Source organism: Westerdykella ornata (genome assembly GCF_010094085.1).
Source record: "Westerdykella ornata strain CBS 379.55 unplaced genomic scaffold EI97scaffold_8, whole genome shotgun sequence".
NCBI lineage: Eukaryota > Fungi > Ascomycota > Dothideomycetes > Pleosporales > Sporormiaceae > Westerdykella > Westerdykella ornata.
The window spans coordinates 235,286-262,786 of record NW_022986858.1 but is presented as its reverse complement, the minus strand read 5'-3'; the positions used below and the strand labels follow the sequence as shown (position 1 = coordinate 262,786).

Genomic DNA, 27,501 nt, shown 5'->3' with positions numbered 1-27,501 from the left:
ATAAGCTCGCAAATTTGTCAACAGTATGGCTGCCATGTCTGTACATATCACAGCACCGCACCCAACTGTTTATCGTCCTGTGTACTCGTCTCAATGTATATGAGTGTCGTTCAAGAACAACTTGAATGGGTAACAAAAACCTCAATGGCTTCCCCCGTGGAGGCATTGCACAAACTCAGAAGGTTGCCAGTCATCTCTCTATCGCCATCAAGATCACTCCTTGCTCAGGGATGCGGCATGTCCGCTAATGAATTATTATCACCGTAAATAGTTTTCATTAGCCATAAGGCTCATTTACATGGACTTTCAGATCCGAGAAATATCTTGGAGAGAAATCCATACCGTGCCAGTGACGAGCTGATGTCGAAACAAAGTGCGGGTATCGTAGAATGTACTTCTCGGGAGTGAGGGTTGCCGGCGTGTGAAGATAGATATAAACACCTCGATCAGTTTAAATGAGACGCTGCTCTCAATTTACTAAGATATATAACCATGCTCCCGAAAGCTGCCGTAATTCAATAGCCACTAGTGACCCCGTTGTCCTGACGATTTGACACCTTCGTCCTGCCGGACTGGGTGATACTAGTAAATGATCGCTCCTGTAGAAGCTCATATATCTGTAACCCTCGTTTCACTATGCCCCACGATCGGAGCACGTGTTCCGGCTAGCCTATTCTCGTTGTCACCCTTCAGTGACACAGGTCGTAGGCAGCCCTATCTCAATTATCACAGCATCATCCATGAAGTCAATCAAACCGCTTAAACAGCAAAGCAACCCACTCGAGCCCGGCAACCTTCCCCAAATCCTCCTTCAGCTCTCCCGCCACAAAATCGACAAACTCCCTATCCTTCTCCGTAAAGAACACGTCGGTGCGGCCATACAAACTGAAACTCAACACCTTGTTGTCCTCCCGCCAACGGATTTCGGCCTCGTCGAGCTCGGTTTTGCGTACCATCGGCAGAATACGCCCTCTGGCTCGAATCTGCTCGAGAGCATTCGCCATGTATTCCGCAGTGATTCTCGAACGAACCTCTTGCACTTCACCAGGGGCAGAAGTGCCCACATCATTTCTCTCCTGGGAAGGGTGTAAAGTCGACGATAACGTAGGCACTTCCTTCGATGGGGACGATTCGCTTGAGGTAGTGCTCCAGCTGGTGCGAGATGGACCACGAGCTCTGGGCAGAGTGCGCGGTTTCAGAGCGTTGGGGCCAATGCGGATTGCGAGCTCTTGCAGTCCCTCGATCTTCTCATCATTACCTATGCGAGCAGGGACAGGTTGGGAGGCGGATCGCAGGAGGTGGCCGCGGAAATGGGGAGGCGATGCTTCGGAGGCGTAACGGCGCGGTGGGAGCAATTGAACGGGCTTGCTTGTCGGAGTTGCATTTGAGGCTGGGCTGCGGTAGCCACCAGGTGCTAATACGTGAGTAATAGGGGAGGAGCTGCATGTCAAACCCGAAAACGTATCTGTGGTAGTGTTAACATCCAGGCGTCGGCTTTGTTCCATGAAACCCTGGGGCGGACTCTCGGATTTCCGCACTCGAGGAGGAGCATGTCGCAAAGGGAGCGGGCGATTAATACCACTGATAGCAATATCCAGCACATCACTACTCGCCTGAGCTTCCCTACGAGCTCGAGAACCTGCGCGCCGCTGAAAGAGTGCTGGCGGTGGGCCTGTGGTGAAGCTCTGCGTTGTGAGCTCGTTGCCCTGACGCTGCCCAACAGATTCGAACTCCTGTGGCTTATCTGGAAGATCATCAATAAATCGCTCAATGGCTTTATTTTTCTCAAGGTCCCTGGATTTACCCTCCTCAGCTGCTTCGGCTGCTGCCAGCTCTGCTAATGTCGCCGTAGCCTCCAGTACTTCCAGGGGAACTCTCGACTGCAGAGAACGAGCGGCCTGCTGCATACGGATTGGGCTGGAAACCGATCGTAGCAGTGTTCTGGTGCCGGAGGTTTGGGAACCACTCCCGCTCGCTGATCTGATATTCAAGGGGGCCGGACGATCTGGCGTATTTGGGGGGAACTCCCGTATAGGTGACGGTCTAGATTCCGCACCAAAGGAACCATACGATGTTGATCGAGTTGTTAATGGAGCTGGCGCTGCGCCTGAATTGCGAGGAGTGTTTCTTCCACTGACGGACTTCAGTTCGCCCGATGCCGGTGGGCTGGAACTTTACTTAGTGGAAGTCGATGTGCAAACCCTTCAATTGAATCCCTTACCTTGGTCGAACGCTAGCGCAGTCGTCAAGTAGCTGTCGCAAGTAATCGTTGGTAATGCGGTTAGTGGGATAGCCCTGCGGATGAGATCAGTGCTGTTTTTCGGCTGGAATATACACAGCCATCCACGCCTCTATACTCGCTCTCAACGTCAAGGATAGCGGAACTTGTGGCTAACGGCATACCTGATCAAGGCCCAGTTCTCGAATATGCTCCGTTGCCTGCTCATAGTGCTCTTTGGCGTCCTTGATCCAAATCGTGAAGAGACTCAGCGTCACATCCGCCACCGTGCCATCGTAGATCTCTTGAGCGACTGTCAGTATATCCGATCTCGAGAATCTGACTGTAAGGGATGGGTCGCGGGTATGGGTCTTCGATGGCCTCGCCATCATTGACAGGCTACAGCTCAAATGGTGCAGCGAAACTGACGAGGTTCAGGTGGCAGCTGTTGGTCTTGCGAAGTGAGAGAAACAAAAAATACACTGGCGGAACAACGTTCTGCCGCATGGTGAAAGTGAAGGTGAAGGTGACTTTGAGCGGCGACAAGTGAATCACTGACCTTCTGAAGGACTGATAGTGAGTTGAGACACATAGTGCGAAGAGGAACTCGCTAGGTTCACTAACGTAGTGTGTGGGTGGGTACCCAGACCACACAACAGGTGCCTACAACTTTCTTCAACGTAATAACAGCCTGCCTAATACCACCTTTGCGGACTCACAAAAGGATCTTAATTGAATAATCTTAATTGAATTCTTAACGACATTAAGAAATTGACAAGCTCAGTGAAAGTGACGATCATTCTGTTAACAGCATGGTGGGGTTCTTTGCCAAAGGAGAGGACGCGAACACACTGTTCCAGTAGAATGAAGCGCTTGTTCACCTAGACCATGTGACTTTCACTCTGAATGTAGGTTAGAAAGATGTGAAGAATGACGCAGCAGATGTAAACGCGGATAAAACGAGGTGAATACGAGTATGAGTGGATGGTAAGACATGCTTCGGGACCCTCCAAACGCCCAGTGAACAAAACTTCTCTGCTAGTCACGCTCATCGTCGCTGTCATAATCATGCTTCTTCCCAGGCTTCTTCGTGTCTTCCCATGGATTGGCATTAACAGCGGCGAGTGGCTGCTCAGCGCATTTACTTTTGTCAAGGTAGATGCCCTGACCAATACCGCCCGCCCAGTTGTCGAAATTGGCAAAGACCTGGTAGATTCCGGTGTCGCCTTCGGAACAGAAGAACCAGTTTGGGTTGACAGATGTGCCCCACGTGCTGGGCCAGGTGAGGAAGGCAGTGCTGGTGACCGTCTTGAGGGGATTGTTTCCCTGGTGGTGGAAGCCGACCGTAATGGCGTTCGGCGGTGTCCAACCAATTCTAGAATAGCGAAGCGAGGCATCGTCCCTAGCAACGTAGAACTGGAGGGGGTTCCGGCTGACCTGTGGAGGGGTTCGTATGTCAGTAGGTGACTCGGGACCAAGACGTCTTTGGGGGAGATTTATTTTCACATACCGTATAGAGTTTGGTGTCGTCGTCGACAAAGAAAGTGGGGACGTCTCCCCTGTAGTACCTGTTATAGGGCACTGCATAAACTTTTCCGTACTGCAGGCGGATAACGTAGTTGTTCAGGCAAATCGGCGGAGTAAGAGCCTGTCTCTTCGTTACCCCGCGGGTGGCGATGGGAGCAATTGGCGCGGTAGGACGGGGAGCAGAAATGGTCTGAAGAGGACCGGGACCAATGATGGAACCGCCGTTATAACCGCCACCAGGGCAAGTGCCTTGATGTCTTGGGTCGGAGTAGTCGTCGTCGGTGAAGAGATGGAAGAACTGCGGTTTCTTCGTCTTTGGTTTAAAGGTCGGTAGACGGGCGGAGGAGTCGCGCTCGTGGCCATTGTCTCTTTGGGGAGCCCGTTGCTGGATGTTAAGGGCGGAGGCAGTGCCGAGCAGGCCTGCGAGCAAAAGAGTTTCGACTCTCATGTCGAAGGAAAAGACGGGAGATGAACGAGCGCGATGATTGTAGTCCGCAAACAGAGTGTTGATATTAGTAGTGGAAGCAGAGACACTCATCTAATATAGATCCTGAAGCATTGATTCGCGAGCTTGTTTACTGTGTAAAACCAGTCGGAATGCACACGTACCACTTGAAGCAAGGAATATCTGGAATGAGAGATTGTGCTCGCCCCAATCCACATCGCGATTGATTGTCTTTTCTCCTCAGTCCCAACCTAGTAACTGGTGGAATGAATGTCCACTCCACGCGTACGGTGCAGGCCCAGGGAATGCATGGCGCGTCATCATCGGCCTGCCCCAATGGAGCATGATGTTACCGTCGCAGGTCTCCATCAACGTTCCTCTGTTTTCAAGGCAAGGAGTGCGAAATAGTATATACTCGCCCTGCACACGATGGTAGTTGAGGTTATGTTTGGCTGTTTGGGCCTTTCCTCTTACGGGAACGCTAGCATAGATGGCGCCTGGGCATACTTAGCGATCTGGGAACTCTTCAACCTTGAAGCGTGGAACTTGCACAACCTCACGAAACGTTAGATACCACCTGCCATACCGGAATACAAGTGGCCCCTTTGCTTGCTTTTTCATTGAACTGTTCGGACTGGATCTCACCACGCTTTACAGACTTTGGCCTCCTCCCGAGCCCGGGGCAATGCTGCGTCCTGGTGGAGCCCATGCATCCTCAGCGCTAAAGCCAAAGTTACACAACATGCGGGCGACGGCCGCGGGACCAGCGCGCCTACCTGAGACAAGAGAATGCAAACATCGGCTGATTGTTCTTGACCGAATCAGACGATGGTAAACAGACGAAATATGTTGGAATGATCGGCCAGTCCTTGGTTGTGTTCAGGGCGGAATCAAGGCATCGCGAACTGGTCAACGAACCATTCAACCCGGCTTCGGAACGTCTTTTGCCCTTGTCAGCACTCAGTTGTGGCTCTTACAGAAATATCATGGCGTCCCTGTCTGGCCTACAAGTGCCTGCTACGCCACATGATTGGAGGTGCGCGCTTACGCTGGGCGGCCAATATCCCGCCCTCCATGAACGAGTGACCTAGGAATCGGATCGCCACCTGAGCTTTCAGCTGAACCGTTGGATCCACAATTTGTGCGGGTCGTCGTTGTTGGAGCCGCTGTAGCTCGATGAGCAGCGTCAAGCTCAATGGGGGCTATTTGCAGCTACCAATGACTTTCACGCTTTTAGGCGCCTCGACCTACAAATCGGGGCTAGCTTACAACACCCCGGCTCTCCAACACCTCCATTGTATCTCCCCGCGCGTTTCATTGAACCGTTCCGACTTCCGCGCCATGTCCAGCTCTGTGAGCAAGGTGGTTGAAACGCGCCGCTCGCGGCTCGAGTCCCTTTTGACTGTTCTCCTCGAGCAGCGCAGGACCACGTCGCCACCACAACGTTGGTACCCGCTGGCTTGCGTCAGGCCAGTGGGAGGGCCAGGAAGACCCGATCGACCATGCGGTGAAGGTGCTTACACAGCCCTGCTCCTCATAACAATGGTCCGATGTTGCAGGCATCAGTACAAGAGTCTGGCAGACACGACTTCCTTGTACGACCTTCGCCGCCTTTTGTTCCCTTTCCTCTTTCTCTTTCCTTGCAAGTCGGTTATTGCGGCGCAGTTTGCGTCTGGCTTTCTTATTTCCCCTCTTTGATCTCTTCGTGCGCGCCAGCCTGATCGGTTTCTTTCGCATTACCTTTCTTTCCACAAAATATCTTTGGCAAACACGTCCTCCTAGAGAGGCTTCTTAACTTCCCTCATCACTGAATCTTGGACCCTCTTCCACCACCACAAAGTCATCTCACTTGATCTGAATCCTACAAGTCATATCATATCCCCCTCCGATCTCAACATCCACAATGGCCTTCTCCCCCTCGGCACCCACCGTCGCCACCAGACGCGGCAAATCCTCCCTCCCCCTCTCCTCCCCCCACCTACTACCGGCCTCCCCACCCATGACTCCCATGTCCCCAACCCTCATGTCTCCCCCCATGACGGCCAAATCCTTCGGCACCTTCATCGACTCGGCCCCCTCGACGCCCGCTTACTCCCCCCGCACTGGAGGCGCCGGCTGGGACGGCTCGACCCTCATGTTACTCTCGCCGGCCTCGACCACACCGTCGAGCCCGCCAGAACCGGAATGGGAAATGTTGGCTCCTGTGAAGCAGGAAAGACCAAGCCAGGACCCACCACCACCACCACGTATGAGTGTGGGTAGAGCGGGGAAATATGTCGAGTGGAAGGGTTCAGGGACGGCGTTGGCATCGCATCCTGTTTACAGGAGTGGCCAGGAGGTGCCGCCGCGGAGGGAGGAGTATTGGGCACCTTCCGCAGAAGAGGAGGAAGAGAAACTCGACAATGCCGGTGATACTGGCCGTGAGAGCAGCAAAGAAGAGCAGCAGGGTGCACAATCGGCGGCCGCGCCGCTGGAACGAATCGCTACGCGGATGAAGTCGATCCTGAGACGGCCCCGGGGGAAGACGGTGACGGACAACAAGAAGAGCCCGTCGTCGTCTTCCTCGTCGCCGTTGTCGGCGTGGTCGGAGAACAAGCTCGATAAGAGAAGGAGAAAGTATCAGGATCTGGATTACATGGAGGATGTGCATTGGACCGAGATGTGAATGAAGGATCGATGTATTCGGCGAAACCGAGGCGTTTTGATACCGCCCGGATTACACCACGTAGGCGAGTGGGAGGCGTGGACATCTCATGCACCGATACCCATTGGGGAATGCGAGGTGCTGAGTGCGCTGGGATTCAGAATATTACGGCTCTCGACCTTTCAAGAATGACGAGCGCCGAAGAGCATACGCAATGCTCCCACGCGCTAACCGCTTCACACCGTGACGCGGGCCTTTGAATCTCTGGCGGACGGTCCCAAATCGAACCGAAACTTGACTACATGCTGGCCATAACAAGTTTCCACCCACCGTCACCGCCACCCACAACCACCTGTCCAAACTCAGTTTCGAGTTCTCTCTTCCAATCAGTATTTCTCTGGCGTTTCCAGGCTCCCGGGGTTTCCAATCTCCAATCTTGACTTTCCATCCTCGAATAGGGGGGCGCCTACAAGCTACATGCTTAGAATATCCATCAAATCAATCTATATAATCTTTCCTTACACATACGATAGAAACGTTATAAGGCTGCTATACAGAACTTTCCAGGCGGGTTGTAACTTTTTTTGTTGTCGTTACGTGTAGCGTGGAAGCAGTACAAGTTTGAAATGGGTGAAACTGGAAAGGAAAGGAAGGTTTTTTTTTCTGCTAAATGGACTTTTTCTCAATTCGGAAAGGAAATCACATAAACTTCGTATAAAAAAAACGAAAAAAATAGATTATAAAATTACCACGTCAATCGACTACTAAATAGACTCCGACTGCGCGCGTTTCGGTATATTTAATGAGAGTGCACCAGCCCCAGAGCCCCAGTTCTACGGGATTTTCCATAACCAAAGGAAAAACGAACTTCCCAAGAAGCGCTACTTCTCCCCACCACTCACTGTTATTTAGCGATCTAGAAATAACGATTTAGTCTTTGTTTCCCTGTTGATCTAGTTTAGCTACTACATCACATCACAAAATTGACCTGAACCGCCACCCTACAAAGCCAGTCTTCGTTGTACTGATGGTAAGAGGCCTCGCCCAAGGCCACCAATATCGCCATTCATGCATAGAAAGAAAAAAAGACTAAGACTGAACTCGACCAGCTAAACCGCCAAAAAATGTGCTATAACCATGCACCGAGCCCCAAGCACCAGAAACACCAATCCACTAATCCCACCATTTCCATTGCCCATTCCCATTCCCACTCACGGCTGCAAGAAATCCCGTCGAACATGAAGAAACGCGCCCGCCCCTCCATCCTCGGTCAACACATCGACCAATGCCTCGCTCTGCTGCGCGAGGCGCTCGATCCCCGCTGCTGGTGACTTGCCTAGCGACACTACACTGCATTAGCACCCTTCATTCCCTATCCAAACGGGCAAAAAGTCAGAAAGAGAAACTCACCCAAAATCACACCATTCAACTCCTCCGCCACGGGCGCCCTCCCCCTCTTCTCCAGCAGCGGCGCCAACGCGCTCTCCCACGGCTTCTCGTACGCCACCAGCGCAAACGTATCCTCCAGCGCCCTCTTGACCTCCTTTCTCGGATCGTTGGCAAACTCCTCGCCGAGCTCCTTTCCATACTCGATGATCTCGTGTTCCACCTGCTGGTACCGCGTTGCTGCGGCTTCGGGATCGAGGTCCAGCGCGTCGACTTCGGAGGCGATGTCGTCCCAGCCGTGATGATGGTGGTGTGGAGGCTGGTGCGGCGGATTCGAATTGGACTGGTAGTCATCCAACTCCATTTCAAAGTCGTAGTCATCATGATTATTCGTGGCGCGTTTCTGTTGCGCATATTGCCCCTTGGCGGCGAGAATTGTGCTTGTCCGGATCAGTTCTATGAACTTGCGACATCGGAGTTTGAAATAGACGTCCTTGTTGTCGCGGAGGACAGAGGGGTAGTAGGCGTTTGTGTGCTTGATGGCGTGATCTATATCGCCTCTGAGGATTGCTGAGCGGATTTCTGTTTGGGGGTTGTCGTTAGCCGCGGCGAGAATGTCAACTTGGCAGAGAGATACCGACCTTGCCTGCGTATCGCGTGGTAATCGTCCACGGGAGGCGAATAGGTATCGGCATCCTCGGTCCCCGCCGGTGCTCTCGTATCTGCATATACCTCCTCTGCAAAAGCGCGGGCTGTCTCTACGTAACCATCGTGTGACAGGTACTGACTGATGAGGTCTTTTGTAAAGGAAGCCTCATCAAACTTCTCCGACTCGTTATCTGTTGAATCAGATACCGGCCTGTTTTCGATCTCGTTTAGAATCTCAAACTTCTCGTCCTACAGGAGTCAGTGACGACCTTCAACTGGATGTCAATCTGCGCACCTGAACCATCTTATCTATATCGAAAACAAACGGCTCCTGCCCGAAATTGGCCTTGAGCGTTTCCCCATTCTTCTTCACGCCGATAACCGGATAATATCGTTTCTCCGTGTTGACATCTTTGAACGCCGTGCCTATCAAGTTTAGCAACGGTACCTGCATGCACTTGCCCAAATCCAGCTCACCTAGAGGGTAGCCATTCTTCGTAAAGAAAATCTGCCTCGTCTTGAAGATGATGCCGCAGCCTATCGTATCTTGCGAGCCGAATTTGGGTCCGTATGCCCTACCGGACTGATTGTGATTGAAGATATGCCCGTCATCACCATGGTACCCGTAAGAGTCGGGCTCCCACCCAGGCATCCGATGCAGCGAAACCTTCGGTCCAGAGAGGCCGATACCCACGGTTCTGCCCGTTACCGTCAGCTCGACTCCCCAATGTAATGAATACACACAGGGCAACCTACGTGTCCTTCACCCTCGACATTACCGTAACCTCAAAGTAGTAAATCCCGCACTTCTTCGGTGCACAGTGATCTGCCCGGATCGTAGCCGCTTCATCCGCCGACTTGATGTTCACCGTAAGCTTGACCTGCCGTTTCCCCTCCTCGACCTCGATCTGTGCATGCTTGTCCCTGTCGTTCCACGCCATCGGCCACTCGTCTACGGGTTCCTCGCTCGGCGGTAACCGCTCAACAATCTCGTGCGCAATACCCCGATGCGTAGGTGGCATTTTAGGGAGATTCACACCGCTTGCGCTCGTCGATAACGAACCCCCATTCGAGGTTTGGTTCACCCTGGCCTCCCGCTGTGCTGCAACTCGCGCCTGGTGCACCCTCTCGAGCCTGTCGGCATACTTTGAGCCCTTCAGATACGAGGGTATAAAGAATTCGGGTAGGGAAGTTTCGTTCCTCCGAGGCATGTGAGTGCCGTACCGGGTACCCCATGACGTGGCGTCGGGGAGCTCTACGGAGCGAGATAGGTGACGGGATTGGTACGACTCCTGCGGAACCGCTGGCGAGGTGTTGTTGACGAGGTGGGCGTAGGCACCTGCGCGTAGAGGGCGGGAGTTCTGAGACGGCCCGCTGTTGCCCGCTGCAACTTCGGCATATGAGGATCTGCGCATCATGCTCGCGGCTGCGTAGGAATAGGGCTAAGAGTCGCAGAGACGGGGAGGTATACAGCCGACAAGGTGTTTGTATAGAGCCGTTCGCGGCAGTACGTAGGCTCTTGGTCGACAACGGAAGCTCACGAGCTTACCAAACGTTGGGGGGGTGACGTGCGGACTTGGGGTCGGTGATGTGAGCGGGGCAGATAGCGGACGAAGAATGAGGGGGTTCAGCGAATATGGCACACGTTTTCAAGTGCCTGATCTACTAGGACATGCATCGTAGAAGGCAGAAAAAGAGTGGAGTGAGGCTGTTTGGAGGCTCTTGGGGCGTCTGGAGATGTTTGGTTGAGGTCGAGGAAGCACGGACGTGGAAGATGGAGCAGAGAGTGCTTGTCGAAGGTCGAGCTTACCGAGCGGCGAACGTGAGACCGCGGGCGCCTCTCCGCACCTACCGCCATGGATCTGATGATAGCAATATCGACCTGAACCAAGATACTGAGTCCATCATATGACGGAAACCAGTGATTGCCCAGGTGTATGCGGACATCTGCATACTGCGCGGCTTTCCACGTCCGACTAAATGCGCCCAAGAACGCCATCACGCACGAACAGAACCAACAACTGTAAAAGTGTAAACACTTTGTTTGCCTCGCTTTGCATGGACTAAACAAGAGAAACTATAAAATACAAGCTTCCAAAGCTGGTGTTGGCTGGAAGCGCGATATAACCTGTAATCCTCCTCTCCATCCGTGAGACGCCTTGATGCGCAGTCCATATGCATATCCAGATGCTCGCCCGAACTCAGCAGCGGCAGCAGGGTTCCGACCGACCTCTCTTACGCCTGAAAACATGAACCCTTTTGATACAAACAAGATCCGTATCCTGAACGCCGAGGGTGCCACAGACTATCCAGCGAAAGACCATCCTGGGGTCACGTCGGAACAAGTCGAAGCCGTATGCTGCATCGATGATGATAGAAGGAGAGAAGGTAGGAGCCAATAGGCGGAAGCAGTGTATGTGAACACGGCTGGAAGCTGCAACCGCTTCATGAGGCTGCAAGAACAGGAGCCGGTGAACTCTCAATGCCATTGGCAGCGGGGACAACGGGCGTCGCGGAGCCAGTCGGTAGTCCGCTCTTGTCACTGACGGCACTGCTCTCGTCCTTGACATTGGGGTCGCTGGAACTCGGTGAGTCGCTCTTGACATCCTCGGCGAAGACGGCCGCATTCTTGGGAGCTCGCCATGTCGGTACGTCCCAGACGACGCCGGTGAAGCTGCGCACGGAGAAGCCCTTCTTTACCCACTTCCTGCAGGGCTTTCCGGTGCGGTCGAGGGCACGTAGACCTGCGTTGATGGCACCTTGGTTCGCCTTTGGGCCCAGCTTGACAGGAGCCGGTATGGCAAAGGGTCCTTTGTTGTTGGGGTCGTTGATCATGTCACCACTGGAGCTGGATTAGTATGGGTTACAGATCAGATCAAAGGATGAGAATAGGGGTAGTGGTAAGGGGACAGGATTGAGGATGGGCGGTTGGATGCTGCAAATGGGGCCAAGGTGATCCTGAATCAAAAAGGGAATGGATACGTACAGTCTCTGCTTCTTGGACTTCGGGCCCGGCTTGCCACGAGGCTTGGGCAGCCCATCTGGTCCCAGTTGCGCCGCTCTCTTGGTTCCCCTGGGCGCCGGCATGGCCTTCCGCTTTGTGCCTGCAGGGGGCGGTGCGAGCGAACTGGAAGGAGTGCTTGTGCCATTAGGGGGGAGAGGCGTCGCCGTGGTCGAGTCGGCAGGCGTGTCAACGGCGGGCGTGGGCTCGTTGACCTGTGGAATGGGTGTGTCGGAGGTAGATGGGGACGACGACTGTGCTGACGAGGGAGGCGTGTGAGGGAATTTGCGGAGGTGGGCAGACGCCAGCTTGAGGATGACGATCCTCGACTTGGATGGTGGTGCCATGTCTGGCAGGCGGCAGTGGTAACGAGAGGAGGAAGAAGGCTCGTCAGGCTAGGTGGAGATGATGTGAGGTGACGATGAGGGAACTGTGGTGATGGTGATGGTGTGGTGCCGTGAGCGCAGGCTCCTTATTGTAGTGGCCGTCGGATGAGACGAGCAGAGGATGTGGCTGGGCCGTGACAAACGTCGAGGCTCATCAAAGGGGCCGGCGGAGGGGTATTGTGCGCAGGGTCGCGGCGACGATGGTGGATGTGTTGATGACGATGGAGGGTCGAGGCGGCGTGGTGGTGGTGATGGGAGTGATGGAGGAGAGGAAAGGAGGACTTGGGGTTGTGGGAAGAGGGATTTGTGGCCGGCGGGCCAGCTGGGGCGCGGTGGTGTGTGTGCATGATTGTCCGGGTCGGTCATATTGCGCGGGCGCTGGCTGCGATCGCGTCCCGTCGCTTCTGGCTGCTCCTGGCTCTGAGAAACTGTGGGCACTGGCAGAGGCGATGGAAAAGGCTCCGGCCTTGGCACGCTAGCCCCTTCCGGGCTCTTTACTGTGATACTGTACAACAACACCACGTCTCCGTCTTCTCTGGCGAGGGTAATGCGCATTTTGTCTACTGCTCCTGCTGCCTCTGCTACTGCTCATAGGTGACTTTGTTTACTTTTATTTCTTCTTTTCTTCTGGCTGCACTGCTCTTGTGCATGTGGACTGCCGCTGTCTCCTCGGCGCTGTGGGCTCACACCTCCTCATTCCTCCGCCGCCTCGTCTCTCCCTCCTCTCCCTCGCAGCTACGCGCACATAGCGTATGTGCCACAAAGGACCCAGAATGCCCTTCCCCTGCCCGCGTTTATCCCTTTATTTTCCAATTTTCCCGCATCATGCACAACAAAGCCATCGAGTGCTCCTTTGACTTTGCGGGCCGCCGTAACCTGGAAACCTGCGAAAGCTACGAGCAGGGACCGTGCTGCGACAGCTTTTCTGGCCACACGCGGTTGAACATGCTTTCCAGCCCCGAGCCCCCAAAACCCAACTCCACCTTTCTCCTCACACAAGCGCCGAGATCATCTCCGTCGCCACTCCCTCTCCACCTCCTTATTACACACCTGCGCCGCCTGTAGAATTACTTCCAAGACACACCTGTGCAAGCATGTGCGACCTTTTCCTCTTGCATTTCCCTGCATGTCGGATAGCAATCGCTGGTGGAGCGTACCTGCAGACTCTTGGCATGAATCACGTGGCCTTTGCGCTAACTCAATCCGTCCAGAAATCTACTGCTATACAAACCTTTGGAAGTGAAGGTATAGTATACGATACAGCTAGGGGAAACAGGTGGTGGATAGTCCCTGTTGCAGACCACTGTCAGTGTCCTACGACGTGATGCCGGTAATCTATGTACATCCGTTTGTACTCAGTCCATCCAACTCCCTTAGTCCACTGGTAGTATTTTTCTCAAAGTCCAGCTCCTCACCTGTATTTTTAGCCCTCTGATATCTCCAGCAGTCTCAAGCACGCAGCGGCGCATACGGAATGGCATGCAACCTAAAAGATCCAGCGTGAGCAAAATCCCATCAAATAGCAAACCAATCCTCCTCAGCGCTCTCACCAAGGTAGCCAGCGGCTTGACTTTTCCCCCTCACCCTTCTTCGTCCCCTTTGCCTTCTCCTCCCCATACCTATCGAAGAATACGACCATGATGGTCGTGTCATCGAACGCGTTCCTGCTGGCCGACCCTTTGGCAGCCGCCATGAGCCCCCAAAACAGACCCCTCCTGCTGCCGCCCTGCGCATTCCTAAGCAGACACACCGCAGCGTTCTCGTCCATGATGGTAAAGTACTCGGGCTTGGCTCTCCAGTTCACGGCCTTGCCTTCTTCCACGGAGAAATCCACCCCAGCGTCTTGCTGCATGGGCTTGAACGATGAAAAATCATGAGATGCGTACTGTGGATCTTCATGTATGGACCCTTTGCCTCGCTCCCTCGACTCGAGCCATCGCTGGACCACCAATACGGCATCCTCTGAGCTAATGCGATCCCACAACCCATCCGAAGCCATGATCATGAAATCGCTCTTTACTGACGACGATCCCTGCCCCTTGGCTTTCGCATCGGCATCAACGCTGACAATGTCGAACTCCTCCACCACAGGCTCAGCAGTCATGTACGGCGGTGTCTTCGACTCCGGTCGTGGTGGCGGCCCGAAGAACTTATACTGCACTTGCCGAACCATGTCGCTGCTCCATTTCCACCGGTGGTCCCCGAAACCCCGCGTGACGGCTATGCCCAGCAACCGGCCAGTGTTGGGATCGAGAATATCCTCCTCGCCTGGGTGTTCTGCCTTTATGCGGGCCACCTCTCCTTCATTGAAACCTGTCTGGTCGGTGGATAGAGGAATCATCTTGTAACTCTCCGTGGCTGGATCCCAACGGCCAAGCACTGCGCGGGAGTCGCCAACACACGCTACTCGCAGCTTGGATGTCGTGGGATCGTACATAGAAAGAAGGGCGCATGAACCTGAAAGCACTGGATTTAGAGCGAGCATCGCCATGGCTGATGCGGCCGGATGCCAATTTGCTATATGTTTCGCTCGCTCCAGGAAAGCATCGTCAAACCGGGTGAAGGCGGCCTTGATCGTGTCCGTGATCACGACGGACGGGCTGGAAGGTAGAAGGGCGCTCAGCATCCGCGAAACGCTGGGTATCAACTGCCATTGCAACGCTCTGGACATGTTCGGCCCCACGTGCCCGTCGTAAACGCCCCAGAAGTTCCAGAGTGAGCCTCCTGGGCCCGGCGCCGTTCCTAGCGCATGGTAGTCCTCCTGAAATATAATCAGTACCACTGCTTGTAGTGTAGGTGATTGGAAATACGGTGTAAAAAGAGTCCAGAAGATATAGATTCCGGCTCGTGAGAGGCAGCGCAAACATGCCGCTCATAAATAGGAAAAGGAATCACTTACACAGGGCCGATTGCTTACCCAGCGACATCCATGGGTAACCGGAATCTTCGTCTCCCTAGACTCCTCGGGAGTAATCTCCCACCCACCAGCTTCACCTTCAAATGCTAAAGAATCGTCCACGTTCAGAGGTTGTTGTAATGACAACTCGAACGACTTGGTCAGGTCAGAATCGAACTGCGCAACCTGCTCATGTGAGCTATAGTAATGCAGTGGCAGCACAGATTCTTCCTCATCAAAGGCGTTCAATATCCGGTTTTCCAGAGTATCAATTCCTATTATGACATCAACGGTGTAGTAAAGAACACCGGCGATGATGAGTAGAGCAATGACGGTTTTGGTCGGAAACCCGGATTCCAGAGGGCGGATGTGCGCTGGCGGAGCTGAGAACAGTGGACTCAAACAATTCAGCCTTTTGTTGCATGGTGACGATATACGGAGGAATCGCAATTGCCCGTGTGTTCGTAAAGGAAGCCGTTTGTATAGTAGGGATTGAGTGCTTGGCGTGAAAGGCCGAGTGTTTGTGGAATATCGACGTAATGAGCGCGCATCTAAAGTCCTACTGGAAAAGCTGGTCTGCGAACACGGTTTCAGCCGTGTTGTACTCCGCCAGGAAAATAATGATATCATGGTCGATGGTTGCGATGGCACATGTGCACAGGGAGGATGTGTTCGTTCGGCTTGGAAGTTGAGAGAATATGAAGCACAGGCCACTATTTGCGGCTAGCCTAATTCAGACTAGAGCCAGCTGTTTCATCACTTTCGATTCCGAGCACCCTTCTGGGCAGCTAGAAGTAACAGAAAACGTAGCGCCACGTCCTAGTGAAGATCTCGAGTTTCAATCCTCCACTAGAACAGCACGGTGTTCTCAAGGTACTTGGAAAGAATTGTATATTATAAGTATGTATCACACGCTAGCTTTCAAAGTGTACCTTTGATTCCCTGAGATACTAGCTATAGCAAGTGCGTTGAGTACTCTCTCAAGTCTCAGCAACGCTAACTTGTCAACCGAGTGCTGAATATACACTTCTGGACGAGACAGTGAGCAATGATGCAGGTTTAGATTTTGTTTTGAAGGTAGTGGTACGCCTGCATGGTTGACGGTGACTTATGTTGATCATCACGGCACAACCGATTCCACACGTTAATTCCAGCGACAGTAACCCAACGAGGTCATATCAAATTCACCACATCAATTGAAGAGCCACGCCCCTCAAGCATCAAAGCCTTCAAACTCGCTCTCACTATCCGCCCTCTCCAGCCTCGTCCGTTCCTCTTTCGGCCCCTTCTTCGCATTCGCCTTCGCGCCTCTCAACCTATTCTCAATCCGTCTCTCGTACCCACTCTTCGTACTGATCCTCGCCCTATTCCTCCCGTCCTGGTCCTTCACCGTCCGTCTCGCCTCAACACCCCTCTTCTTCAACCGCTGCTTCTCCCGTTTCGTCGGCGTGGGCAACGCATCAAGAAGCCACTGTTGGATCGTGGCCTTGCCTTCGCCCTCGCCGCGCAGTTTCTCAGACGCCCGGATGACGTTGGCAATGTTCTTGATATACGGGATATCCTCTTTAGTGTAGTAGGTCACTGCCACACCGCCTTCGCGGCCGGCGCGGCCCGTCCTACCTACTCTGTGTACATAGGCTGCCGCTGAGTTGGGCACATCATAATTCACGACCCCATTCAGACCGCGGAAGTCGACGCCACGAGCTAGGAGATCAGTCGTGATAAGGACCCAGATCTCGCCGCGGCGGAAACGTGTCATGATGTTTGATCGTGCAGACGATGAGAGGTTGGCATGCAGAACCGCGATTCTGGAGGAGCCACCGGCTTCTGGGGGAATGTCGTATAGGAGTTCGGAATGCAGGGCCGTGGCGCGGGGTATAGTTTGAGTGAACACCAGGAATGGAGGGCGAAGTGAAGGTGCGGAACCGTCAGACGGTAGTGCAGTTGGATGGAGTAGTTGACGGAGTCCGAGAAGTTTGCCTTGCTCGGTTGCAGCGTAGATTAGCTTATGCGATATATTCGGAATCGCAGTATCCTTGAGTCCGACGACGACACGGACGAGAGGTGAGCGGGGCGGCAGAGCGGGCGTTGAAGGTAAAGAGTTCCAGCGCGAGTTCAGAGTGTCTATGACCAGGGATTCAATGCTGGACCCCATTGTCGCAGACCACAGTCCAACACGAAGTGCAGGATTCGTGCAGGAGTTCCAAATGGATAAGGCTTGCTCGCGGAACAAGGGATCCAGAAGGACATCGGCCTCGTCGAGGACAAGACGGTTAACGCTCGGTAACTCGGCGAACTTGTCACCTCTTAGTCTTAATGCGTTCAGCAGGGCGAGAGGGGTTGCAACTAGTATAGCTGCCTTGACCACATCCGCTCTCTTGCGTGTTCTCTTCTGTGCATGAGGCGTCTTCTCGACCTCATCCTCGGACAGTGAAGCCTGGCTGCCCTCCTCATCGGACGCTTCTGACTGTTCTTCCACTCCATTGAGAACTTCCTCATCTGATCTTTGCACAACCTCCATACCCTTCTTCATGAGAGCACTCTTAATTCCAGTCCCTTTTGCCAATTTTCGGGCTTCGTTGACTATCTGCGATGCCAGTTCCCTTGTCGGCGCAAGCACAATCGCGCGGGGACCAGGGTTGGGGCTTGTCGTGTTCTTCGCCTCCGAGAGGAGTCCGTTGATAATCGGTATGAGAAAGGCAATAGTCTTCCCACTTCCAGTAGGCGCAACAGTCAGAAGATCAATATCGCCATTCATAAATCTCTCCTGGAACTCCTCGCCCACCGATTCCGCTGCCTCATCTTCTTTCTCAGCCTTCTTAGAACCCAGCAATAACGGCAGCGTCCCCAATTGTACCTCGGTAGGCATTGTATATCCCTGCTCTTCTATATTCTGCGCAAGTTTCCGCGATATGCCGTATCTCGTCCTCAGCTGAGCGAACGATTCCAACGGGCGGGGAAACAGCTGTTTCTTATCCTTCTTCTTTGACTTCTTCTGCGCCTCCTCCTCTTCATGTTTCCGCTTCTTTGACTTCTTCTTCTCTTTCTTTTCCTTCTTTTGCTTAAGAAGGCTCTCGTCCTGTCCAGCAAAATCCTCCAGCACCACAATCTTCAGCTTATGGGATCTCAGAATACGTTTGCATTCGGCCTCGTCGTATACATCCTCTTCCGTAGCATCTGTCCGGGGCTCCAACACAGCATGTCCATATGTAGCCTCCTCTGTATCCTCCTCCCCTCCTCTGGCCTCTGTAGACGCCCCATTTTTCCGCTTCCGCTTCTTTCCTTCCGACGGCCAACTGAAGAAGTCTAAAGCAGGCGGCAAATCCTGCTCTTCCTCTCCAGCATCTTGTCCCCGTTTCCGCTTCCTACTCTTTGTGGAGCTATCTGGCGCTCGTTCGGACTGGTCGCGACCAAACAACTGCGGGTTCGCAGCGGCGCCCGACGACGGTAATTTCTGAGTTGGCGCCGACTGCACCGCCTTTGGAGCTCGGGAGAGTAGTTTGAAGACGTTCATCGTGGGCTATCGCAAGTATGCTGACATTTTCCAAGGAGCTGTGCAGCAAGGGCAGGTTTGTAGTTCAGATGATTGAGAAAAAAAGACCGGGTCCTCGGAGCTCGGGGAAACCGAAGACCGAAGTAGACCGTCTGCCAAGATTCACTGTTCCCAAGATTCGATGTCATGGTCTTGATGCATTGCCTATATGGTAATAGTTGCATCGAGGTCAAGGAAATCTAAATCACATGTATGTGCAATAGTACAGTGTATGGCGTTGCCACTGCGCACCCAATCGCCATATCCCTTCCTTTCGGTCCCAACAACGTACAGCATCATCGGTATGCCCTTCGCCCAATGAATAGACCCATGATTAATCGCTGTCTTCCGTGCCGCCCCTTCAAGTAGCCATGATCTAATGGTGAACATCACCATACGACCGGTAACCAACAATCTTCCACCGACCAATCATCTCTCCAATCGAGAAGAAACCAAGAACCTCAGCAGCGACAACTCCAGCGCTTGCCCACTGTGCGCGGGAGATATTCCTCACGCGATCAATCACGGTCGTTGGCTGGACGCTGGAGCTTTCGGCCTGTCTGAAAAGGGTCCCTGAGCGGAGCTGGTTGAAGGTCTTGGTGAAGTAGGTCTGGAAGGTAGCAACGTCACTTAGAGATAGTCAGCCTCGCGTAAGCTCGATACTGTAGACACTCTGGAGATTGCTTACGGAGGGCTCATTTTTCGCTCCTTTACGACAAATTTGCTGATCTCAAGGGCCACCTTCGAGTAGTACACCGCAGAAGGAATCATGGCTATACCCAAGAATTAGCATCCATACTTTTATCGCAAACAGCCCAATTGACTCTCTTTCGGCCTGTGGGCGCTCAATTGATGTCGCAGGAACCTCCCCAACGCCAATTGTGCCTTCCACGGTTCAACGGGTGGTATACGAACATTGTATCCGGCCAACCAGTCTTCCTGTCCGTCCGCCAGCACTCGCCAGCGTATTCAACAGTCCCGATGCAGCAGATCCAGCTTTTGAGAGAGCAGAGCCAGCAGACGATGTGACTTTGCTGAGACCCTCGGATGCTTTCGATTGGGCCTGGGTGGCCTTATCCTTCGCGGCGGCGGCGGTTTCGGAGGTCGAGGAGGCATTGCGAATGCCCGCACGGCGGACAGCGAAGGCCGAGTGCCGCAGCACGGCGCGTGATGCAGCGAGAGACATGGCGACGGGTGGAGGATGAAGGGCACGCGATGGGGTCGATGGGTACGCCGGTTGTGGTTGGGAGGTTGGACCTCCGAGCACGAGAGAAATTCTCCCGTAATGCTGGTCCGTGCGTGATGGCCAACAATACCTCAACACCACATCATGTCTATCATCACTGAAGCACAACGTTCCCCGCACCCAGCTATCCTCTTGGCTGTTTGCTATATTTCTACCCATGCGCCGCAGATATGCTTGGGAACCACAATATTGCATTCCAAAGTCACACTAGGGGCACCGACCGCAACCGAAGAGCACCGTCCTTGGCTCAACCGATCGAAGGATCTGGCGCCAGGGACATTAACTATGCGTCATGACGACTCCGTAGGATACCGAACTGTGAGTTCGGTTATTCTACTGTAACAAGTCGTGAGTATCTGGACTTGATTTGGCCGTGCCGAAGCGGAACCCGTCGGAAAGCATCCGAGCGAAGGATATAGCCATTAACTTCGACATGAACGCGGCCACCAAAAGGAGGTTGTGGTACTGATACCAACGATGCCTTCGGAGCCCTCAGCCGATAGTGCCGTCTATGGTAGGAGGGAGGAGAGGACAGTTGGACGTTGACATGTCCCTTGAAGGACACGCGACATCCCGAAAGGTCGGTTCCGGGGCTACATGTGGTCGGGCCGCTGCTATGATCTCCAGTGCAGCAAGTGAAGTGACCATGTGCCGAGTTGAGGGGAGATGTAGGTACCCGGTGTCAGACTCGGGTTCATCGGTATCGGCTCCCTGCAGGAAATGGTTCCTTAATATTCTGGAAAGCAGCGTCGGATGATTTTTCGAAACAGACTCCAAGTCCCTGGAAAATAAGCAGTCCATAGCTAAATCCGTGGTAGCAGTGTTCCCTGGTCTTGGTAACTGCGTTGAAATCTTCTTGGGCACTGTTGTAGGTAAACGCATAGAGCTGCACCCGAAGCCACATCCGACATGCCGCAATGCATTCGGATTACTAACGTCCCATCCAAAGCTAGGATAGAACTGAGCTTGTTGAGTGACTATCTCAAAATATTCAATCGAGACAGACGGATAAAGAAACAAGCTTTGATGGGTCAGAATTGTACGGTAGTGGTGTTCCAGGAATCCGATTCGGAGGCGGCAGAGTCTAGTTGAGGCAATACGTGCATCTCACTTACGAATACGAGAGCTCCTGAATCCAAGTAGGAAAGTGAAGGGAAACTTGCATCATCTTCACCGGCTGCAGGGCCAGTAAATGTTGAATGCACACCTTACAGAGCTTTTCGACAGCATTGTAGTCTACCTTAGAGGACACTGTGTAGCCACCGTACTCCCTCCCACAATGGATACGCTCTTTTCGTGCCAGCTGATTCATTGAGAGACCACCTGCATCGAGAGCCGATCTTCTGAGAACATCATGTGCATGTGTATGTGGCGGAGCTCCTGGTCAGAACCGGAATATTGATGTTATGCCTTGGAAGAGATCGCGGTGGAACTGCCGTCCCTCATACCAGCGGTTTGGTACTCAATGAGCAACCCTGGTCCCCTTCGATCCGTTCATATATGGGCAGTCCGACTTTACCCTCCAACGCCATGTGGATGGTAGAGGCATTGGAATCTGCCGGCCACGGCGTCCCATTCGTTGAATCCCGGAGGGGCTATCATGCAGTGGAAGGTGATTGAACTCTGGAGATATCATCGCCGAAGAAATCCTGGTAATAGCATCACGGCTAACTTTGGGCCTGCTGGATCCGGAGACGAGTTGCATCCTTTGGATGATGCACTAGTAAAGATCCCAGGTCTGTTAGCTTCCCCTTTGCGGTTAGCAAAACAAGGGCTCGTCTTCATTCCAAGGTTCCACGAAAACCCAGACATCACCTGCAAGTCCCCACGCTCCACCAGACCCTTCCCCGCACCTGGCTCGGCCACCCTACTTTCGCACATTGACGAGGTGCGAGTGGTGTTGAGGACGCAGCAACCTCGGACTCAAGTGTCCGAACAGGTCACTCTTGTTTCAATCACAACGCTGGGAAGCGCTTAACTCTGCAAGGTGATTAAAGCGGACATGATTGCTCTCGTGTTCAATCGTCGCCTTGACTTTCTCATAGGCTTTTCTGCGTGTGGTATTCCAGCTGCGTCTCATGCTCGCCAACGGCTGCGGCCGCGGGGGAGAATCGCGATCTGGAGCTGACACCTGAGTAAAACTATGTTTAAACCGCCGTGACAGCCAAAAGAGCTTAGCCAGGTTGGTAGCAGTCGTCCTGGTATGCGTATGGTAGGAGGAACAAGTACGAAAACGATCGCTTGGCTGACCTAACTCATTACCGTGGCACACCTGCAGTACAAGCATCGCGTGCGCAATGCAAGTTCATGTCCGCCATTCTTGGTAGGTATTGCTTCCTCCTCTGTATGGTCCAAACTCTGATTCCTCGTGCCCCATGCAGGCGAATGTGTGGGAGGGCAACGACCCTTGATCACTGGCTCGGGGATGCCATGGTCCCTCTTATGACATGCATGAGATGACGCAGTCCGATCGGTGGGCTCTCGTTCTAGGTTCGTCCAACACATCCTGGCGAACCCAACAGCCTGGAAGTACGGTGTCCGTCATCGGTCACAGTGGTTGGGATCCACCTTCTGACCGATGTGCCATTCAGTATCCGTGCAGCAGAACAGCTTGAATCATTTGTTGTATATCCAATTATTGATTGAGTTTGGACATTGCAGGTGCAATCCTGGTGGGGAGTCGCTCGGGAGTGAGCAATTGCTGTTCCACAGCGGCAGTCCAGGAACAAGGAACGCTCGGTCAGGTCTTTGATCATATTCGCGATTCGCTGAGACGAGCATGGTCGTTTCCTCCAGCGCTGTTTAATCAATTCTTGACCGAACAATGCGAGCGTATGTAGTGAGCTTAATTCGGCAACCATCCTTCGCTTTCGGCATGCAGCGGGCAGGGTGACTGTTTAGTTTTCATTGGCGAGGCCAGTAAGCCTTATCGACACAGTAGATGAACGTGTCGTTTACGGCAGCTGCGGATGGTCCTCAACAAAACCAAGATAGCAATCGACTCTGGGCGTCAGAAGGCTTCCCGATGGAGGGGATACACCTCCATCACGGCCAACGAGTTCGTGCTGCTCTTCGGTCACTTCCAGGGCACCACTACGGTGACTGCAACTCGTATGAACAGGCGGGACAGAGAGCATGACGTAAAATGGCCAATCCCTAATGGCCAGCCAACTCTAGGGCATGTTCGACATGTAGTTGACCAGGGCATGGGGAGTTAGAGTTTCCCGTGCGAATAAGTTCGGCGGGCTTTCCCATGCCGTTGCTATCCTCTTGAAGCACCAAAGAGTGAACCAACAGGGCATATGGGTCGTATCCATGCTCTTAAAGTTGGATGTCCTTTGGAACAGAACCAGTGATAGTTTAGTCTATTGCTATTACTGTGGTAGACTCTCGGTGCCGGAACGTCATGCCACAATGCCTGGAACCGATCTCCAAAAGGGGTAAAGCGACGAGACCACAATGCTTTCACATGCGTGCGGTTCGTTCGTCTTGTTGATACGCGCTGTCTCTACAGTTGAGAAGAGTGAGACTGCGCCCGAGTGGGGCCGGAAGTTGCTTGCTAAAGCGGACTGATTGATTGCGAATCTCGTGGTAGGCTGCTGTGGCCGATCGGAAGTGTCCCCATGGTAGCCGTTCACAGGAAACACCAGGCAAATGTTCCGTGTACTTTCAAGGCCTCGCCGGTCTCGCAGCCTTGCCGCTTGGCGTGTTGGTTTGTATCTCGTGTATTTCTATTAGTGTGGGGGAGGCCCTGACCAGGTGTTCTTCATTAATTCACCCGCCCAGAAGAGCATGGGTGCTTGACGTTGCCAATATTATGGTGAGAACAAGGCCAAACTGGCCGACGACCCGCACGCCCGGGGAAGCCACAGCAGATCCGAACCAGACGAGTAGTCCTGTTGTTATTAGTCAGAGGGCTCCGCGGTAAGTGTAGCAGAGGGGCCAGGCAGACCAGAAAGCTGCAATGGCATAGCTACTCCAGAAACGAGACAGCAATGCGTCGCAATTCAGCCCCGGAGAAGGTGTTGCCATGCAGTCCCAGCCAGCAGTGTACTGTATCGTCTGCTGAGTAACGAGCGTTGTGTCAAACTAGAAGGAGGTTAGAGCCGCGCTACGTTTGTCATCAGGCTCAGAAAGCACACTAGACTCTACGTGGCCAATCCTCCCTCCCTTCTCTCCAGGGCTCCCTACAACATCGGACACAGCTGAGGAAATCGACCAACAGATGGACTCCCTTTCTGACGTCGGCAGTGCATTCTCAGGCTGGTTCTTGTGTTCTCCCAGTCTCTGTCTCGCACATCGGGGTTATGGGTTCCACGCGTCCTACGGCGGCCTGCAAACGAAATCGGACTCACGGATTTTTCGGTCAAGGTCCAACATACTAGATATCAAGGAGTTAGCCGCACCCAGACATACTCGGTTTCGTCCCACACTATCGATCCTGTCTTTTTGGCGTCAGCCTGAGAAAAATCCTAGAACCATTGCATGGATATGTCGCAACCTGGTCTGACTATCTCTCGACGGAAGACTGGTGCGCACCGTCCGTTATGGCGTTTTTCAACAACACCCAGCGGCGGGACGTTGCAGCAGTAGGGAAAGCATAACTCGATGGTAGCTCCTTGGCCCCATCGGGAGCGTGCCCGTAAGTCGCATGGCATCTGCATGCTGCGCTTCTGGTCGCTCTTCGTAACAGTTGCTAAGGGAAAGTCATCACAAGTGCAGCGTTCACGGTGGTGAAGATGACATCGTAAATGATAACTTACAGCTCATCCTTCTATTACAGTGTCGCTGTGCCACTTTCCAGGCGACGCAGTACGCTCAAAACCCTCAGTCTCATCTTCGTTGTGTCGGTCACCGTTGCACGATCGCTTCGAGGCAGCGTGGCCGCTCAGCTCGTGAGGAGACAAATCCGTTGTGTGCAACAAGTTTCATGATACGAGTTCGCTCTCAAGTGGGTCAGCACCGATGGCGACGTTGACCAGGACGAGTAAGCAGGTGCGTACTACTCGAACTCCATCCGGCGATACCAAGTCGATTTTCCTCCATCTGTCCATTCCGGCTGCTCGTTTCAGAGACATTTCACTGCTTTCTTCTCTCAGTATCTGCATGGTCCCCTCCAATTAGCCAACCTGGCGCATGGTCTTCGCGTCTTAATCTGAGTCCATTCTTTGCACTTTGCACACCGATGCATAATATCACCGGATAATGATGTCCTTTCTTCATAAACACCTTTGCGGAAGGTGAGCTCGAAAGTCATTTGAAAAATTTTCACTCGAAACCGAGGGAGAGGAACGCCCCGAAACGACCTGGAGGCATATGTCATGGCAGCGGACTTATATTGGAGACCCTTGTTCCTTACTTGTGGGCACTGCAAGATAGCGGGAGGCTCAACCTCGAATGTACCCGGTCATGCCACCCACTGCGATTGCATCGTTCAGCCTAATGCTTGGAGTTGGTCCTGAACATGCGTTATGCACCGGCATCGATGTAGCTTCGACTGCTTGCCACCTTGCACTTCAGGTCCAGGGGTTCCGGTTGTCAGGGCCGTTGCGAAGTAATAGGTTGATGACCGTAAAGCCGCCGCTCATTGGGGATCTCTTCAAGATATGATGAACCGACCCATCCCATATGTTTCGAACACCTGTTGAACTGACTGGAGCGAACTGTGCTGACATCACGCAGAAATGGGGTTCTCGAGGTTCTTGAAGCCCTGAGCAGACCTTGCCAGAAGCCCCGACGGGCTTCTCGCTCTTTGTGAGCGCCCAGCAGCTGGGCTAAGTAGCACAATGAGGCGCAACGAAGTGCGATCTGAGGAACGTGTTGCGTTGTACAATGCAGCATACTGTATGTACTCTCCAGATGTGCTAGGATCGGGGAAGCGGGTTCTGGGTCCTTATGCGGGAGCTTATGCCCGTCAGTCGCTGTGTTTGGACCATGACGCAAGGGACGGCCCGGATCGTGAACCTCATGTCTTCAGGGACCGCAATTATCATATCTTGAGTGCACGAAACAGTTATCACCAGGGCCGAGCAGATGTTTAACTGCGCCTGCTCCTGCTCCAAAGTTTACGCCACTGCGGTAAACTGCCCGAACAGGAAACTTTTAAGCACGTAACGAATTGGTAAGGCGGCCGCTACGCGAGGACAACACACTGAGCCCACACGGCACTTCTCCACCATCCACCCTGCCAGACTATGGCCTGCGAGTGAACCGACGACATTGCGGTTACCTGTCGAAAGGCCACCGAAAACGCGAAACCAGGCGAGCTACATGCGAAGCAGCCGAAGGACGCAGTGGCGTTGCAGCAACTCTCGTTGACATTCCGGCGACCCACTCACAACATGTCCCATAAAGGCATCATTTATTATGCGCGATGCAGGCCTCAGAACTCGGCGGATTGGACGGGGAAGCAGTTCCCCGTATCCGCGACGCCTTGATCTGCGGGCCAGGTAAAACCCCCGTACGTGCAGAAGTTGAGAACCACAGAGACATGTTGTATGTAACTAGCATGTCCGCAGACGCAGCTTCAGCCGATACCAGGCCAGGTACATTCCTCCCGCGCCAGTTGGCCGCAGCCATATTGGATGTTGTCACTCTTCAGCGAGTTATCTGTACCTCAGGAGCGGTTTGGTACCGTCTTGCCACTGGATCAGGCAATGTGTCCGAAGCATAGTCCGTACCCTCATCGATGCTACCCGAGCAACAAGGCGGCTCGCTTCCACGAAACCAGTCCATGTGCGCGAGATAGACCGAGAACACATGGCTTCCAAGCAGGTGTATGTACACAGTACACAGTAGGTAGGGAGTACATGTCGCTATCCTGCTTGCCGGCATGGACACGGTGTCGAAGGTTCGAAAATTCGGCGCGTTGAAGTGGCCACGCAATATACCTGATCTCAGTACTGGTATTGCGAAAATTTCCCGTTGGCCAGCGTTTCGGGCATATTCGCACCTGGTACCGAGCCGTCTATTGGAGAGGTTATTGTCGTGCGTCTAAGATTGCGCAGTGAAAGGCTACGTTATTATATTGTGGTATTAGCCGACGGCACTGCAGTAGTAGGCGGCCGATGTTGGAACGGAATATCGACACTCTCTCTCCCTGCCGCCAGACGTAGCCAACGGGTCTGCTTGCCGTCAACAGCGAGGGGCCACCCACGCTTCCAGCGGCTCGTCCATGTTCCGCCCCGACGAGCGCTCAAATGGGGCCTAGAGCCCTGATCTCAGATGTGGATCACTGGATTGACGCGCCGACTTGCCAAGCTATGCCGGGGATGATACGGAGTACGGAGTATAGTGGTGCTTTCGATCATCTTTAGATCAGCCGCATTGCGAACGCGGCAACCCATGAACGCCCCCAGCACCCGCCTCTGTTGCTCTTGAGCACGCGCCGCATGCTTGCGCAATGGACACACGACCAGAGAGGGACCAGCAAGGGGCCAGGTGGCTCGGCGGACGCTTATTGCACCACTAGTACTACTTACACTTACTGGCAGACGGGTGACGGGCCTGCTGGGGGCCGCCTCGGATCACCAACCAAGTCTCCATCTTCTCCATGGTGGCGATGGCGGGCAC

The 27,501-nt window shown here is 53.5% G+C and overlaps 10 protein-coding genes across 10 annotated transcripts; 2 read left to right on the top strand and 8 right to left on the bottom strand.

Annotated features, from left to right (window-relative positions):
- Window positions 1-495: 495 nt before the first annotated feature.
- On the bottom strand, window positions 496-2,607 carry EI97DRAFT_466585 (uncharacterized protein; the record flags this gene model as incomplete). Its single annotated transcript, XM_033801543.1, has 3 exons — window positions 496-2,166; window positions 2,222-2,295; window positions 2,404-2,607. The coding sequence occupies 3 exons, from the start codon at window positions 2,605-2,607 to the stop codon at window positions 747-749; spliced, it is 1,698 nt and encodes a 565-aa protein (XP_033654573.1). The 3' UTR covers window positions 496-746.
- A 649-nt stretch (window positions 2,608-3,256) lies between these two features.
- EI97DRAFT_441796 (uncharacterized protein) lies at window positions 3,257-4,193 on the bottom strand (the record flags this gene model as incomplete). Its single annotated transcript, XM_033799717.1, has 2 exons — window positions 3,257-3,655; window positions 3,729-4,193. The coding sequence occupies 2 exons, from the start codon at window positions 4,191-4,193 to the stop codon at window positions 3,257-3,259; spliced, it is 864 nt and encodes a 287-aa protein (XP_033654572.1).
- Window positions 4,194-6,093: 1,900 nt separating this feature from the next.
- EI97DRAFT_457765 (uncharacterized protein) lies at window positions 6,094-6,855 on the top strand (the record flags this gene model as incomplete). Its single annotated transcript, XM_033800847.1, has 1 exon — window positions 6,094-6,855. The coding sequence occupies one exon, from the start codon at window positions 6,094-6,096 to the stop codon at window positions 6,853-6,855; it is 762 nt and encodes a 253-aa protein (XP_033654571.1).
- A 769-nt stretch (window positions 6,856-7,624) lies between these two features.
- EI97DRAFT_432645 (ran-binding protein) lies at window positions 7,625-10,640 on the bottom strand. The gene is made up of 6 exons (XM_033798209.1): window positions 9,625-10,640; window positions 9,346-9,566; window positions 9,164-9,294; window positions 8,862-9,117; window positions 8,245-8,802; window positions 7,625-8,179 (listed from the first exon to the last, which is right to left on the bottom strand). The coding sequence occupies exons 1-6, from the start codon at window positions 10,281-10,283 to the stop codon at window positions 8,046-8,048; spliced, it is 1,959 nt and encodes a 652-aa protein (XP_033654570.1). The 5' UTR covers window positions 10,284-10,640; the 3' UTR covers window positions 7,625-8,045.
- Window positions 10,641-10,910: 270 nt separating this feature from the next.
- On the bottom strand, window positions 10,911-12,670 carry EI97DRAFT_432644 (uncharacterized protein). Its single transcript, XM_033798208.1, has 2 exons — window positions 11,855-12,670; window positions 10,911-11,710 (listed from the first exon to the last, which is right to left on the bottom strand). The coding sequence occupies exons 1-2, from the start codon at window positions 12,214-12,216 to the stop codon at window positions 11,314-11,316; spliced, it is 759 nt and encodes a 252-aa protein (XP_033654569.1). The 5' UTR covers window positions 12,217-12,670; the 3' UTR covers window positions 10,911-11,313.
- Window positions 12,671-12,783: 113 nt separating this feature from the next.
- Window positions 12,784-13,587, top strand: EI97DRAFT_306793 (uncharacterized protein). Its single transcript, XM_033794574.1, has 2 exons — window positions 12,784-13,351; window positions 13,467-13,587. Exon 1 carries the CDS (start codon window positions 12,904-12,906, stop codon window positions 13,318-13,320), a length of 417 nt encoding a protein of 138 aa, XP_033654568.1. The 5' UTR covers window positions 12,784-12,903; the 3' UTR covers window positions 13,321-13,351; window positions 13,467-13,587.
- Window positions 13,588-13,801: 214 nt separating this feature from the next.
- EI97DRAFT_376091 (protein serine/threonine phosphatase 2C) lies at window positions 13,802-15,781 on the bottom strand (the record flags this gene model as incomplete). Its single annotated transcript, XM_033795541.1, has 2 exons — window positions 13,802-15,016; window positions 15,155-15,781. The coding sequence occupies 2 exons, from the start codon at window positions 15,779-15,781 to the stop codon at window positions 13,802-13,804; spliced, it is 1,842 nt and encodes a 613-aa protein (XP_033654567.1).
- Window positions 15,782-16,226: 445 nt separating this feature from the next.
- Window positions 16,227-18,712, bottom strand: EI97DRAFT_306769 (P-loop containing nucleoside triphosphate hydrolase protein). The gene is made up of 2 exons (XM_033794573.1): window positions 17,643-18,712; window positions 16,227-17,597 (listed from the first exon to the last, which is right to left on the bottom strand). The coding sequence occupies exons 1-2, from the start codon at window positions 18,663-18,665 to the stop codon at window positions 16,365-16,367; spliced, it is 2,256 nt and encodes a 751-aa protein (XP_033654566.1). The 5' UTR covers window positions 18,666-18,712; the 3' UTR covers window positions 16,227-16,364.
- A 103-nt stretch (window positions 18,713-18,815) lies between these two features.
- On the bottom strand, window positions 18,816-19,925 carry EI97DRAFT_432641 (uncharacterized protein). The gene is made up of 3 exons (XM_033798207.1): window positions 19,599-19,925; window positions 19,372-19,456; window positions 18,816-19,312 (listed from the first exon to the last, which is right to left on the bottom strand). The coding sequence occupies exons 1-3, from the start codon at window positions 19,867-19,869 to the stop codon at window positions 19,060-19,062; spliced, it is 609 nt and encodes a 202-aa protein (XP_033654565.1). The 5' UTR covers window positions 19,870-19,925; the 3' UTR covers window positions 18,816-19,059.
- Window positions 19,926-20,273: 348 nt separating this feature from the next.
- On the bottom strand, window positions 20,274-21,241 carry EI97DRAFT_489591 (uncharacterized protein; the record flags this gene model as incomplete). Its single annotated transcript, XM_033802224.1, has 2 exons — window positions 20,274-20,950; window positions 21,045-21,241. 2 exons carry the CDS (start codon window positions 21,239-21,241, stop codon window positions 20,422-20,424), a joined length of 726 nt encoding a protein of 241 aa, XP_033654564.1. The 3' UTR covers window positions 20,274-20,421.
- Window positions 21,242-27,501: the final 6,260 nt, after the last annotated feature.